This window comes from Salvia hispanica, chromosome 4, assembly GCF_023119035.1.
Source record: "Salvia hispanica cultivar TCC Black 2014 chromosome 4, UniMelb_Shisp_WGS_1.0, whole genome shotgun sequence".
Lineage (NCBI taxonomy): Eukaryota > Viridiplantae > Streptophyta > Magnoliopsida > Lamiales > Lamiaceae > Salvia > Salvia hispanica.
The window spans coordinates 52,481,207-52,497,865 of record NC_062968.1 but is presented as its reverse complement, the minus strand read 5'-3'; the positions used below and the strand labels follow the sequence as shown (position 1 = coordinate 52,497,865).

General features: G+C 34.4%; 1 protein-coding gene and 1 long non-coding RNA gene across 3 annotated transcripts; one reads left to right on the top strand and one right to left on the bottom strand.

Annotated features, from left to right (window-relative positions):
- Window positions 1-4,891: 4,891 nt before the first annotated feature.
- On the bottom strand, window positions 4,892-5,680 carry LOC125219212. The gene is made up of 2 exons (XR_007176090.1): window positions 5,549-5,680; window positions 4,892-5,088 (listed from the first exon to the last, which is right to left on the bottom strand). It is a non-coding gene; the product is annotated as an uncharacterized LOC125219212 (long non-coding RNA).
- Window positions 5,681-8,177: 2,497 nt separating this feature from the next.
- On the top strand, window positions 8,178-11,488 carry LOC125219211 (phosphatidylinositol:ceramide inositolphosphotransferase 1-like). Of its 2 annotated transcripts, none has more exons than XM_048121124.1 (12): window positions 8,178-8,480; window positions 8,567-8,634; window positions 9,547-9,633; window positions 9,717-9,785; window positions 9,880-9,960; window positions 10,057-10,128; window positions 10,205-10,265; window positions 10,363-10,465; window positions 10,548-10,643; window positions 10,737-10,783; window positions 10,881-10,999; window positions 11,189-11,488. In XM_048121124.1, exons 1-12 carry the CDS (start codon window positions 8,414-8,416, stop codon window positions 11,258-11,260), a joined length of 942 nt encoding a protein of 313 aa, XP_047977081.1. In that variant the 5' UTR covers window positions 8,178-8,413; the 3' UTR covers window positions 11,261-11,488. The 2 variants fall into 2 exon arrangements, with proteins under 2 accessions (XP_047977081.1, XP_047977082.1); XM_048121125.1 differs by having other exon boundaries at window positions 8,180-8,480; window positions 8,545-8,634.
- The last annotated feature ends 5,171 nt before the right edge of the window (window positions 11,489-16,659 follow it).

Sequence of the window (16,659 nt, the reverse complement as noted above, 5' to 3'; positions counted from 1 at the left end):
TTCTTCATCTCAAGATCTGTAGCCAGGTGTTCCTTGAGTTGTATTTCCTCAACATTGTCCCCGATAATGATCATGTCATCTACATAGATTATCAGACACGTGATCTTCTCTCCTTCCCGTTTGATGAAGAGAATGTGGTCGGAATTGCTTTGTGTTCTTCATTACTTCTGTAAATCTTCCGAACCAGGCCCTTGGAGATTGTTTCAGCCCGTACAGTGTTTTCTTCAATTTGCACACTCTCCCTTGCCCAAACTCTTCTGAGAATCTTGGTGGAGTTTCCATATAGATGGGATCTTTCAACTCTCCATGAAGAAAAGCGTTGGTCACATCATACTGATGAAGTGGCCAATCCCTATTTGCCGCAATAGAGAGGAGGACTCTCACGGTGTTCATCTTTGCAACGGGAGAGAATGTATCAGAGTAGTCGATTCCTTGAGTTTGAGTGTACCCCTTTGCTACCAGTCGAGCTTTGTATCGCTCAATGCTTCCATCTGGTCTTCGTTTAATTGTGAAGACCCAGCGGCACCCAACTGTATGTTTTCCATCGGGCAACGGACTGATCTCCCAAGTACCATTCCTTTTTAATGCCTTCATCTCAACTAGCATTGTCTCCCTCCAATGTTTGATTTTGACTGCTTCTTCAAATGTTCGAGGTATCTCTTCATCATACAATGCAGCATGGAACGCTGATAAGGCTAATTTCATGCATCGGTATGTGCAAAGTAATGTTATAATTTGCTGGGTCTAACACGTTTCCTAAGCCAGGTGTGTGAAGAAAATGGCTAGATCGAGGAAGTTATGGAGGAGATGGTCTAGCAGGAGAATGGAACGAAATGAGCAGGAATTACGAGGAAATTGGCGTGATAAAGGGAGTCTACAGCTGAGGGCAACAAAGTCATTATCAATACCTCGCTGGACCCACTAAAACGCCTATAAATAGAGAGGAGCATGCAGCGCAATGATATATAGTTTTTACTCTTCTTAGCTCATACATTTACACACACACTTGGGAAAAATTCTGGGGATAATCGTGATAGGGGGGGTACTTTCTAATGATCTCGAGTTTGGTAACACCGTCCTAGTGAGGGCGAAGATACAATTGTTTTAATTTCAGCTGTTTTTTTTGCTAGTTTCCACCGTCGAACTTCACTTTTGGGAGTCGACTTTGATGTTGATGATGTTTAACTGCTTATCGCTCATGGATCTGAGTTTAGCTGTTTAATTTCAAGTTATTTTGCTTATATCTCTCTGCTGTTAGCGTAATTCTTAAATTGCTATGTCAATCTCTGCTTATTTCGTTATTGAGGTGTTTGATGTGGAATTTGGTGACAGATCTGTGGTTGATTGAGTGTTCGGAGCTTAAATTTGTAAATCTGACGTGATGGAGAATTTCTTCTGTTTGGAATCCGTGTCGGACGCTTGGATCCGGAGTGGATTTAGCGTCTGAAGTTGGTTTTGGCGTGTGAAAGAAACAGTAGTTGATAGACTTGTTTTATTTCCTTTGTTTTCTATTTCACTTCGTCTAGGTATGCAGATCTGTTAAGTTCTTCGTTATTTATGCATAGATTTGATTTCAAGTTAGTAGCCCTGTTTTTGATTTGCTTATGTGTTTTCTCAAGAAGTTTTATGCGAATTTGGTTGTAGAAGACGATGTCACTGTCAGTTAGTACGAGAGTTAGTTATTCTGCCACTTTCCAGTCGTACTCTGCTTTTTCTTAGATGTGGTCCCACCATAGAATTATCTCCTAGGTCTAGCTGTTAGGTTAAGTTTCTTTCTAATATTCCCAAGTCAAGTTAATTTTAATTTTCCTCAACCCAAGAAAATGCGTGGCAGCAGCCAACACCAAAAATACTCCCAAATCCTTGATTACGAGTCTTACGCATCCTTCTCTGTGGGATCGATCCCTACTTCCCTATACTAGGTTTAGTAAAGTGGTTGAGGGTTTTTGAAGCGGGGAAGTACTTGTGTGTCCGACGACCGGGATTCCGCACAACCTACGAGTTCCTAGACCAAGTGATCTAGTGGACTTGCTGGATCTGGGGAACCTGCCTTATTTGAATATCGCAACACTGCACACACACTACACTTGTACTGTCACATCTCAAGTAGCTTCAAACGCCTTAGCCATTTTGGAGATGTTGGCCTCGACGAATTTTGCTACAAAGTATCTGCTTTTCCGGCTTATTTTTTCAGAAGAGTATCTTTTTGGAGGAATTCCTCTAGTGCTCCTATAGGGAAATATATACTGCCCAGTATCTTGATCAATCGAAGTATCCTCTTTCTCTATCTCAGGGGGATCAGAAATAATAGCTGAACTTTCAAGTGGTGAGCCAGAAATTACCTCGGATTCCGTAATGGCTGGATCATCGGAACACGGCGGAAGCGTCGTTGGGTTCGTTTCGGTAGATAAGGTCGGCTCATGAATAGTGCCAACTTGCTCTGTTGGTCCCACATCAAAGTGACTTGGCACATACTGTTGGGACTACCGCAGCGGAAGACACGGAAAACAAACAGGTCCTTAACGGATCTATTTAGGTGATTATGCATTCGACTCCAATTTCATGCAATAAACATAGATCTATAGATATAACATCAAATAAACACATAATTATGCATATTCGATGTAGATTCGATTGTTACCTCATAATCCATCATTGGATTGACGTTGCTAGCTGCACCACCCGGAGATCCTTGGTTTATCGACCACGAATCTTCCGTACTATTCCCTTGTCCTTGATTCTCCATCCGTGTGGGCGGATCTTAGATTATCAATTAAATAACTTTGAATGGATCTAGGGAAACCCAATACAAACACCAAATCGTCTAGATCTAATCCTATAAATTAGGATAGATTAAGAACAATAATCAAAACCCTAATTCTCCCACGTGCTAGGCACGAAAATCGAGACCAAGTGAGAGAGAAGAGGGAGGCGCCTATTTGCCTCCTAGGGTTAGGGTTTTGTGTTGTCTTGGATTGTGTGCTAGGGTTTCCCTTTCATTCATTATTTATAGTGGACCTTATTGGGCTAGTAAGGGGATCCATGGAATGACTTAAGTGTTGGGCTTACCCATTAGATAAATTACTAATTAAATCAAATGACCCATGATTTAATATATTATCAATGGAATATTATTTTGTTCCACTAAAGAATAATATTGCACTCCCACTTAAATCACCAAATTACAAATAACTTGGGTCCAATTTATTTTATAATATTTCCCGCGTTTAAGATTATCTTGATCCGTCAATTTAATTCTTTTGTTTGCTATGTGACTAGAATTAAATTAATTCTCCAAAGAGTTTTTCTAGTTTGAAACTTTATTTATTATTCGTGGAATAAATTCCAACTGCGCAGTTTTCTGAATAATAAATTCCTTTTTCAAACACCTCTTGGTGATCACCCCTTAGGGATTTAATCATACCACACTAGGCACGCGAAATCTATGAAATAATATTCCAATACCTTCATGTTATTCAATTACTACCACCCAAGATATCATGAACTTGAGTTACGTACAAACTCTCACATATTGATAAGTCAAAGTGGCGTTTGATTGAATAAACAATATTGATATTAATATCATAGACTAGAAAATACTAAACTTTCTGAAATATATTCTTTCAGTAGATAGCAATAAAGAATACATTTCGGATTAGATCCTTTCAGTGCTTTACCACACCGGTGTTACTAATCTCTTCTTAGGTAAGAGAGAATTATCACAAACACCGCAACCGTACCAATAGGTAGCCAAAGCCTATCTAGGTTGTGAATACGTTTTTCTTCTTACTAGATCTGGCCAAGTCCCCTACTGGAAAACTCATGAGGAGATTCATCGAATTTCCCTACTTGACCTTCTTAGTAAAAAGTCTTAGACTTGTTTATTATATTTCAATAATAAACCGTTATATTATATTATTTATTCTCATAAATAGGTAAACAAGTGGACGTGGCATTTCTCGTATACATGCACAAGCTGACTGTACAAAGGCATGTACGCTCGAAGCATCTTTTAGTATACAAACCCCAACACATACCACCGAAGAGAGTCGTTTTCTTGGGTCTCCCCCTGTCTTTCACTCTCCCCCTGAGTCCCAAGGTGGTAAAAGAATTTTGTTTCGAGAAAGTTGCAATTCATGGTGGTGATTACCCGTCTGGTTTTTGGATCGTAGCATCGATAACCCTTTTAATTAATTCCATACCCCATGAACACACACTTAATCGCACACGGGGAAAATTTGGTTCTTTCGTGTTTCGGGATGTGTACATAGACAGTATAACCAAAGATTTTTGGTGGAATGGATAAAGCTGAGGGAACTTGGGTCATAGTAGCTAAGTGATCTAGGGGTGTTTTTTGGTTGAGTATTTTGGTAGGGAGACGGTTAAGAAGGTATACAGAAGTGGCTATGGCTTCAGGCCAGAAGGTCGGCGGGACTTTTGAATCAAAAAGGAGGGCTCGGGTCATTTCAAGGATTATTCGATTTTTTCGTTCGGCTACCCCATTTTGTTCGGGTGTATGAGGGCAGGAGGTCTGGTGAATCAACCCATTATCTCTAAAAAATTGAGCCATAGAATTGTTTACAAATTCCCCCCCGTTATCTGACCGCAAGATTTTAATAGATGCTTGAAATTGGGTTTGGACCATTTTATAGAAAGAAACGAATTTTTCAACAACCTCGGATTTTTGTTTCATAAAATATACCCATGTGGCCCTACTGCAATCATCGACAAATATCACAAAATATTTAAAACCAAAACTGGTTCCAACAGGTGCGGGACCCCACACATCAGAATGTACTAATGAAAAAACAGTGTCAACACGAGTATCATTGGGTTTAAAAGAGTTACGGTGGCTCTTGTCCAAAACACAAGCTTCACACGAGAAATCTTAGGAACAAAAAGTTTAGGAAATAAAGATTTTAGATAACCCGGAGAAGTGTGACCCATTCTTCGGTGCCAGAGCCAAGTCTCCTGAGTGGTGGGTCCGTGAGCAAGCATCGCCGCACCATCTTGTCGAGAAATCTCATCTACAAAATAGAGCCCACGGCGTTCAGTGCCACGTCCAATAATCTTCCCCGTCCGGATATCCTGTAATAGGCAGAAATTTGGCTGCATCAGTAGAGTACAATTTAAATCCTTAGTCACATGACTAATCGACATCAACTTCTGAGATAAGTTCGGAACATAGAGGCAATTTGAAATCTGCACATTCGGGAATAATTCTATAGTCCCTGCTCCTTCAACCGGTGTCACCCCCCCATTTGCAGTTTGTATATGTGACTTAGGGGTCTCATGAAATTTCACAAAATCCATCCCGTATCATCAAAGTCATTACAATCCCGGGCCTCAAAAGCACATGATAAATTTGCTAAGGGGGCAAAAGAATTTCTGCAAATAATGGGGTTGAGTTCGAAATTTCTCCTAAGTTTGGGGGCTGATTTCTGTATATCATCTGAATGGGGTTCTTTGTCATATTTATCAAAATATAGGGACTTAATAGAAATAGTGGTAGAATCAGGGTTAGGTTTTTTATTTCCTAACCCTTTACCTCCATCCTCCGCGCCGTCAAGTTTGAGAGAAGCGACCATTGCCTCGGCTGGTTTCCCGCCGCCGTTGTCGCTGCGCCGGCCACCGCCGGTCTCGAGACCGCTGGATTCCGGCCTCCGTTCTTGAAATTGAGCCGCTTCGCGGTTCCCTTCCCCTGTTAGACTGATTCCTTCTTCCTTCGGCTCCGATGGCTACCTTAGCCTTCGCTGCCTTCTCCTCTCCCCACCAGTCGGGATATCCGACCAATTGAAAGCAGGTCTCCTTCGTGTGTTTGTGCATTCCACAGTGGGAACACCAAAGTTTTGATTTTTCCGGTTTAGAGTTTCCCCGGCGATTGGCGGCTGGGCGCGGCGGCGGTGGTTGACCCTTGTTCTGCGGCTGAGACGGGCGATACTCCCTTGCTCCAAATCCGTACCCACCTCCCGATGATGAATCATTTCCGACGGTGTTGGTGGTTAAATCGGACGCCGGTGGCATGATCTTGTGTCGAGCCGCCTCCCGTTTCACCCATCCATACGCCTCATCGACTGAGGGATATGGGTCCTCTTTGAGTATCTCGCGTCTAACCCAGTCGTATTTTTCATTCAATCCCGTGAGGAATTTGAATAATCGTAACTCCGATTTGATGCTCCGGTATTGCGCGACGCCCTTATCGCAACAATCGATCGTCTTGTGTGGACACCGATCGATGTCCATCCACAGTCCATGAAGCCGACTCTAGTAGGCTTCCAAGCTTAACTCCCCTTGTGTGATTCGGCTGGCCTTTTCTCGCAGGTCGTATATGAGATACGAATCGGCCGAACTTGCAAAAGTTACTCCGAGTGTATCCCACGGTGATTTTGCCGTCTGATGATGTGCGAAATCTGCTATAAGGTGGGTTTCTATGTTGTCGATGATCCACGAGAAGACGATTAAATCAATCTCCTCCCAATCGGTATATCCCTAGTCTCCTGGTTGCGGTGGAGTCGGGACATCGCTGATATGTCGGTAGACTCCTCGGCCTCCGATCGCCACTTTCATTAATCGTGCCCAAAGTGAGTAGTTCGAGCCATTCAACTTGAAGGCTACGGTAACACTCTTGCTGGATCTGATTTTCTCGGCAGCAATTGATTCAATATCTTCTTTGTTCTCTGTCATTTTTGGTTGGGTTGGTTTCTCGCCGTTTCGGTCGAGAAAGGGTTTATAGGGCTATGATGATTTTTCTGAGCCTAACCTGCTCGGATGCCATGTAGAATTAGGGTAAATCTTTGTTATGTTATTCACAATAAAATGATACATCATATATAGGCTAGAATAATGCTATACTCCGTACAAGGTAAGATTTTCCTCAATCATATCTCCCTAATTCTCGGTCATAATATTGTATAATCTTGGCTGATTTTGTGCAATCTTCTTTGTCTTGCAGAACAATCCAGATCTTCCAACAAAAACGAATATTACCTTATTACTCTAAATCTCTTAATAAATACTAAGATTTAGAGATGCCAAATATAAGTACTTTATCTATGAATTAATATATATATATATATATATGCATTAGTATATTTGATTAATTTTCAACCATTAAAAATGCGATAAATTGTAGTAGTTGGAAGTAGCTTATGTAACATAACTTACGTATATTCTTACATAGCATGCGGAGTACATACTATTATCTATGAACTAAAAACGATAAATCATCCATAAAGTCTTCAATTTCATAGAAAAGTTAAAGGATCTTATGTAAAAATTAAATAAATTTATCTATAATTTTAATAGGTATTTAGTATTTTTACCTATTAGTAAAATAATGAATGCACTCATTCAATTTTTATATATAATCTCTAACTACGTATAAATTTGAAGATAACAATTTATAACAAACTATGTCCACATTATGCCCATAACACTAAAATAAAAAATACTATAAAATATTAGGCGATGAATTGATTGCGAAACGACACTGGACAATTCCATATCCTTTAAAATATTTATGTCACTTACTACTATTTATCTTATTTTGTACTCCATATTCTACTACTATCATCTTATTCTAATAGAATGCAATTAGAGAAAAATAAACATTATGAGTGCTTTTCATGGGCACTGATGACATTAGTTAATACCGATATTGACATTTCATAGTTGATCATGCCAAGTAAATAAATTAAAGACGACCCTAGTTCTTAACGTGTAATGCCTATTTTGACATTTCATAGTTGATCATGCTAAGCAAACGGAAAAATTAATGCTAATACTCTAGCTGATTAGAATAACTTCACAATTCCTCACATATAAATATTCTAGAAATAGATACATTCAATAAATATTCTGAGAAAGATGCTTCTTAATTTATTAATTTGAGAAATAAATAATTTCAAGCGAAGAATTCGAGACGAAAGCTTCAAGATTGGTAAATAGCTTGATCTCATTGCAAGCAAATCTATTTATTGGTAGAAATTTTCGATATTTATTAGAAAAAATAGTACTATTTCACCAAATATATTTGCTAATTTATACACACAATAAGTACAAATCCTAGTATTTATGGTTTTAAATATCAATTTATTTTTATTATGGTTTTAAAACTGAATTTTATTTTAAACCCACTTTATGTAATTCCAAGTCTGCCCCTCAGATTCTCAACTGTTCTCCGTCTTCAACTGAATTTGAGGGGAGAGAGATGAAAACACATTCCCCACGAACCAGTTTTGTAGAGAGAGGAAATTTCAATCGTGATCATCCAAATCCCTTCACCGATTGCCAAGTGACCAAAATCCGCCATTATCTCTTCGCAAACTGGCTGTCGATTTCTATGAGCGCTTCCTATCGCATTTGTTGGTGATGAAGAATGTTGATCGGAAAAAGGGTTTGCTTTTGATGTGACATGGCGCTTCTGCTGGCCGTCGTTAATACCCAAGATGTCGCTTTACATTGGTCGCGAGGCTTCAAAGGTTCGCTTTTCTTCATTTTTTATTAATTATTAATTTTATTAATTTTGGGATTTTGGACGTGTAGTTATGGAAGAGAATTTGTACAGAGGCCTCAACAGAAATCGCTCTTCTCGGTGAAAATTGGAAGTATATTTTAGGTGGACTCATATTTCAGGTCTCTTCTTCACCTATTGTTTGTGTTTTTATGATCTGATCATATGTTAATAATTACCTTGCAGTTTTATTGGTTGAATTAATTACTTGTTTTTCCATGAATTTGTTGTTTTTTTCCTGAGCTGTCAACTGGTTTTAATGAATTTCAATTAGCTTAGTAAGTCGTTTTTTCCAAATTTGCCACCTTAATGTGTGAGTTGTATGCAGGGGCTGATGCTGAAAAAAAAAATCGACAGGGCTTTATTTTTTTTAATTTCGAATTTAAGATTTTTAGAATGTGATGTTCCTATGGTTCCATTTGATGATAGTAGTTTTATTTTTGGCTAAAAAATTCTTACAGGGTTGTTTTGAAGGACATAAAACTGACGTTTTTTCTAATCTTATGCAAGAGTTGTTCTAAGCCCTGTTTAAGTATCGTAGTGCATGTAGTATTCGATTATATAGGAGAAAACGTTCTGCTCTAGATATATGGGAAGTTAGAGTTTCTTGTCCAAATTGCTATGAATGTGCAGCAAACCAGTATTTATTAGCTTTGTTGGTTTGGATTTGGCTATTCATTGTATATTGTGTTATAAATGAATTGGTAGTGATATGTTAGGTAACAAGCTGGCATCATTGAGTATCTTTAAGCTGTCAGTTGACGAGTAGTTAAGCTGTTAGTATTTACTTCCATGAACAATTTGTGGCTTAATATGGCATCATTGGACCTAGGGGCCTTTTGAAGTGAAACGGAGTATATTCAGCTTTCTGTTGTATTATGTGAACCTTGCTAATGAAACTACATAGACTTCTGGACTCATACCTAAATTGAGAGTTTATTTTTTGAAAGAAATTCAATATATTAGGCCTAAATTGTTTTCATTCAAGTCTGTGATAAGTAAAATCTAACATTTCTCGTGACTCCATATACCAGTACATCCATGGACTGGCAGCTCGAGGAGTTCATTATTTACATAGGCCTGGTCCGACACTTCAAGATCTAGGCTTCTTTCTTCTTCCAGTGAGTGTAGATTGTTTCGATCTCTTGTTGCTCTGCTGATTTCTAGGAATCATCTCTTATGCTACAAACTTCTCTGACTGTAGGAGCTTGGGCCGGAGAAAGCTTACATGAGTGAAACTGTATTTAGCATTATTTTTTTGTCTTTCATCTTGGTGAGTTTTCCAGCAATTACTTATAATTCTTCATGGAAAACTTTATTTATTGGTGCAAATATATTGATCCTGTTATTTGCAATGCTGCACTCAGTGGACTTTTCATCCTTTCTTCTCAAAGAGCAAGAAAATCTTTACTGTTTTGATATGGTGCAGGGTACTAGCGTTCTTAGTTGTAAGTCGTCAACTTCTTTATTGTTTGTAATGATCAATCATATACTCAAAGCTCAACACGTTTTTCAAAGTGTTTAGTTTCCATGCTTTGCTGCAGGCTTGTCAAACCCTGAGGATAATAACTTTTTATTCGACACAGCTACCCGGTCCAAATTATCACTGCCGAGAAGTGAGATTTTCTTCATTTTCTCTCTCATTTGACTATACCTAGAATTTGTACGTAAAGTTTGTGCTGAATGTTGTAGGGCTCGAAGCTTGCTAGGCTGCCTCGCCCTGATAATATTTTAGAAGTTCTATTAATTAATTGTAGGTGCCGGTTTCCTTTCTGTTTCCTATATGGCAATATGATTATCAACGGCGTCTATGATTGTTCGTTTGCTGAGAAACTGTTTGGGTTATACAGTTCCTCGCGGAGTGCTTTATGGCTGTGGCGATCTAATATTTTCATCCCACATGATATTCTCTCTCGTCTTTGTGCGCACATTCCATAAATATGGCATTCATAGGTGAATTACGAGTTGTTGTAGGAGTAGTTTCCACGAACTGCCCTAAAACGGCTATGGCTCCTTACAATATATCTTTATGCAGATTTGTAAAGAATTGTGCTTGGTTGACTGTGGTGGCTCAGAGCTTATTGATTATTGCTTCGCGTAAGCATTACACCGTTGATGTTGTTGTAGCATGGTAATGTATGCTACTTTTGCTAGGTTTCTGACATATGATGTGTCAACTCCTATACCCGTCTCATGGATTTTGGCCCGCGTGATTTTGCTTCAGGTACACCGTGAATTTGGTGGTGTTCTTCGTAGACAAGAAATTGCCAGGTTTGGCCTTTTCTTATTCCTATACTTTCATGGTATGATTTATTACTGCTTATAGATGCTGATGTCTTGATCCTGACCTCGTTCCTCTCCCCTGAAGAACTGCCCGATCGCTCGAGTAGCTCCATGTCGCAGTTGCTTCCACTGAGCAAAGACACAAGGATAAGAGACGAGCACCATAGACCCTTGAGTGGTAGCTCTGGGGATTCCTCCGACTGGGTACAGAAACACCCGCCCCCCTCCCCCACCCCGTCTCTTGTTATTGAAAAACTCATATTTGTAATTTGTTGTGTTTGGATCCGGATGGCAGTCCGTCTCGTGGATCTTGACCCGTCAGACAGTCTTAAACGAGACACCCTGCCTGCCCCCGTCTTGATATCTCTAACACCATACTTTTCTTGTATTCAGAGACCGCGGACACAAATAAATGGAAAGAATACGGAAGAAGGATACAATGAATCAGATCTAAGCAGTGCATAGTCAACGAACGAGACATTGTTGCAACTGTCCATTTCCTCCATTGGTCCGATTGTCTCATGGAAAGTCACCATAGCTATTCCTCGAGGCCCGATAGCATCACCTGTAATCTTATAGATCATGTATTCTTGGTTAGATTTACAAAGTTTACATAGTCATAGTCACTCAGAGTGCTATCAATTTCACTTGCAGTAACCATAATGCATCAAGCAATTTCAAAGTTTTGATTTTGATCTAAACTTTTTTTTTTCCATTTATCATTTCGTTATCTCAAAGTTTCTATATACGTTACTTTTTCAAAAAACATACTCAAATGCACATTAAGCGACTCAACCCAAACCTATTAGTAATAAGGATGAGTGTTTAACGAATTAAGATGTGATTTGTCATCAATTTTGTTAGACAATGTGGGGTATAATATCGACATTGCCATACTATTAATATTCCTTTTAATTAGTTTATGAAATTGCAGAATGTTTTTGGAAATGGGCTGTACACAGCTAGTTTTGCTAGCCATGTGACATGATCCTTTCTGGATGTGCATCTTTCTTGATACTATTGTTTGGATATTTGTCCCTTAATTATTAGTGTAACAAAATGAATAATCAAAGAACAGTTTTTGATGCATGTCCCACTTCAAAAACCTGCATCACTACCTACGTTGATAATTTTAGCATCCGAATCAATAATATATGGAGTAATTTATTTATGGAAGTATTTATAGTTGTTACATGTTAGTATACTATAAAACAATCGCAATTTCAAACCTACATTTAAAATTTTTAAAATTTAGAGAGAGTGTAATGATTAGAATACAGTAGGTGTGAGAGATAAAGCATTTTCCCTTTTGCATGCTTAGCTTTACCCTTTGTTAAAAAGAGGTCCGTTTCTTGGTCACTAAATGCGGTGATGCAAATAATTACTATCCCCACATAAAAAAATTTAAAAAAATATTAAGAGTATAGTTTACTTTGATGAAAAGGTATTCTATGTACTATATTGTGTGTGTGTGTGTGTGTGTGTGATTTGAATGGTCATCTAATCTTACTAGGAGTATATATTTAAGCATATATTATTACCATTATTTAAGTTGCAGTGATTAAAATAAGTTAATTAAGGATATGGTGGTGATTGGTGGGTTAACTATTTTTATGTTTTGTTTTCATATTTCACATACAATAGAAATATCTAGTTCTTGATATCATATAATATAATCAATTAATTTTATTTTATGGTAAATGATATTTTTTGCATTGTATTGGATATACTTAATTAAGAGCCTCATGTTACGATACTTAATTATATTTAATTAAAGTTTAATATTGCTGTCAAGGTAAGGAATGATATCTTTCGTAAAACTTACATTTAAGCTAGTGAAAAAAGGAATAATAATGATAATTATTAATTAATACTACTATTATTATCAATATCTTTTCAAAGAGTGAAAAATTGTGCCACACACTATTTTCGAGATATGATCATATGACTAACTATTTTAAATTAGAAAGTACCAAACTTACTTTGTTGATTTTGTTTTTTCGAACTCTTTGCATCTACGCATTAACCGAGAAGACTAATACTTAAATAATTTTCAAAACAAATTTGTGTGTCCATATAAAATACATGGAGTATATTGAAATTGAAGGGACATGGCTCCAAAATCTTCATTATTAAACAGGGACCATTTTCTTTTAACATGAGTGCTACTCATTTCATATTATTACACACAGTTCTTATTTTGAGTAGGGTTCAAAATAAATTGATTAATATGTTTTTTATGTTAAAACATAAAGGGAAAAGATAAACGTACAAAATTTCTACATACATAATACCCTTACCTTTTAAATAGGACAAAATCAGTTTTATTTCAATTATTTTTGTTATTAATTATATTGTTTATTTACTAAATTATCCCTATTATAAATCTACCTATAACAAATCAATTATTCAATCTTATGAACGTACAAATTAAAATCTTGAAGCAATGGAATGGGAAATGATGTTTTGTAATTTTATATTATATACGTATTTTATTTTTAATTAAATTTCTAAGTTGTTCATATACCTTATTATTTACTCCTACATTCATAAAACAATTTATTTGTTTATAAGAGTACTAATTTTGGAACGTTAACTATATACGTTTACTTTCAAAAATAAAAATTGTAAATATATCTTAATTTCCAAAATACATGGAGTAGTATTTCAATAAGGTATATACCTTTATTTTTCAAATTTCAATTTATTTTTAAAAAGATAGTAAAATATTAGTTATATATATAAAATGTTAGTTAAATGAATTAAAAAAGTATTTGATTATTTTTTATCGGGGTTCAAAGTAAAGTTCCAAAAAAAAAGAATTCAAATAATTTTAAATTTGATACATATTATATATTATTTATTAATGAAGTTTACAATTTTGATTTTAAGAATTTTATAATTTTGATTTAATTCTTTACATTTTTCTTTTATGTAAATTCATAATTTTTAGGACATTACGTTAACCTCAACTAAAAAAAATTATCAACATTCTTAACTCATCTATCAAATTATCTTAAGATATATAGTTAATATTTCAATTTTTGTTATTCTTAACCCAATTCAATATAACATGTAACAAGTTAAAATTTAATATAAAATATATTAATACTAATTGAGGTTATGATTATTATATTTAAGAATTTCATACTTTTGATAGTCATTTTTTATTTTTCAAATTTTAATTTCTTTGAATTCTAAATTTTCAAATGTTGCAATTGTACCCAAAAAAAAAATCACATATTCTTAATTCGTCTCTTCCATATTAATTTAAAGCTATATGTTAATATTTTATCTTTTACTTTATAAAATATTATAGGTCCTAGCTCAATTCACTACTATATCATGCAGCAAACTGAAATTTGAGATATATTAATATTTAATACTTACTATTTGATTTTAAGAATTTTAATTTTAACTCTTTACTTTCAAATTTTTCATTTTTCAACTTCTTAATTTTTACAAAACGTTGAACCTCAGTCGAAAATATGTTCTTAACTCTTCTATTTAATATTTTCTCTTTTTTTTTATAAAGTATTAGGTTAGTATTAGGTTTCTTAGTTCAATTTACTATAATATGCAAAAAAATTAAAATTTAATACTACTAACTGAGTTTACAATTTTAATTTTTTTTAAAATTTTGTGATTCTGATTTGAATGCGTTACTTTCCAAAAGATTAATTTCTACAAATTATCAATTTTTGAAACGTTACAGTCGAACATCGATAAAAAAAATAACCATATGTTCATAACTCATCTATTTAATATAGTATTTTAAAGTTATATAGTTAGTATTTTAACTTTTTCTTCATAAAATATTAGAGTTCAAGCTCGAACTACTATATGAAGTAACACATTAAAATTTGAGATATGTTATTGAAATCCTAATTGAATATACCATTCTATTTTAAATATTTTCATACACTTTCATGTTATACCTTTATCTTTTAAAATTTTAATTTCATTAAATTATTAATATTTGGGATGCTATAGTTGAACCCTGATAAAAAAAAATCATATATTTTAACTCTTTTATTTTATATTTGAAGCTAAGTATTTAATTATTTATCCTATAATTACTATACCATACTAAATAAACCATACCCTGGCTATTTCTGACTTTATTTAATTTTAATACTTTATTTTTCAATTTTAATATTATTCAATTCTTATTTTTTAGAATTTTACAGGCAAATTCTGTTAGAAAATAATTACATGTTCCTAACTTGTCCAATTATTATTTTAAAAATAAATATTAAATATCTTTTTATTTAAATACCTTAGCTCAATTTACTTGACATTCCAAATTTCAGTTTTCTAACTAAACTCTTAATTTTTGGCATAGCTTTAATATTTTAAATTTATATTTTTAATATTTCTCTGTTTCTTTGTAAAAATATTAGACTTCCTAACTCATTTTAGTTTATCATAGAAGAAATTAAAATTGGAAAATTATGATTTAAAGATACCAACAATTGAGTTTACAATTTTGATTTAAGAATTTCATAATTTTGTTTTAACTTTTCACTTTCCAAATTTTTAGCTCCATTAAATTCTTAATTTTAAGAACGTTACAGTGAAATTTTGATAAAATAATAATAACACGTTCCGGACTTATGTATTTAATATTTTAAAGCTATATAGAGTATTTTATAATTTGCCTCCACTCATCCTAAGGTAAGTGACACATTTTTTTTGCAAGTGTTTTGAAAAATTAATATAAGTAGTTAAATGATGAAAAAACAAAGTAAGTGGGAGAATAATGTACTTTAGTTATTTATTATCATTTTCTCAAAATACACGTGAGGAAAAGAATTGTACTCCTTCTGTTCCATACTACTCACACTTTTCACTTTAACAGCGTAAATTTGAACACGAGTAATTAGTGTAATTTAATTAAAATTTTAAGTGCAATAAGACAACATTTGATAAAGAAAACACGAACTAACTCGAATATCTTAATTAAATACCATAATTTTTTTTAACTAAAATATAAATAGTGCAAGTAGTTTGGGGACAGTCTGAAAATGAAATGTGCAAGTAGCATGGGACGGAGGGAGTATCACTTACTAGAGATGGAGGGAATAAATGAAAATTTGATAGTGTATGAATATTGATTGAGTTTTCGATTTTGATTATAAGAATTATAGTACTCCGTATAATTTTTAATTTTTTGGACTAATTTTAATATTTTAAAGCTATATCAACAATATTTTTTTCTTTTTCTTTGTACAACTATATGACTAACATTTAATTGACGGAAATGCTTTGAAGGAATCTATTTGTAAGATTCATAATGATTTGCATTTGATTTAGATATAATTAAATAGATATACATTAGAAAAGCAAATCTTTTTCCAAATCTATAATCTTTAATTTGAAAATTTAAATTTTTCGGATGTATTATATTAAAGGACAGATATGTAATATAGTAATCTACTTTAAAACAATTAAAAATAATAAACTGATTTTGAAGTGAAAATACCTAAAATATCCAATTATGTATGTAGAAATTCTCTACGTTTATCACTGCTCAAACATAAAATAGATACTAATTAATTCATGAAAATCGTAATTTTGTGGTGCCCTACAAAATTTGGACTTCCGACAATACCTATATAGTTAATTGTCTTTTACGTGCCTATTCGGTTGACAAGATTATATCTCGATATTAAATATTGTATTTGGTCAATGAGATTGATTCCCACAACTCAATCTTAGATAGATAATCATGTGACAATTAGTCATAGGCAACATCTCACAACTCAATCTTAGATTTTATCTTGGTACTATTTTATCTAGGAAACCGAACACCAGGGATGTGATCAAATGAAAACTCTAAATATTATAAAAACTCAAAACTA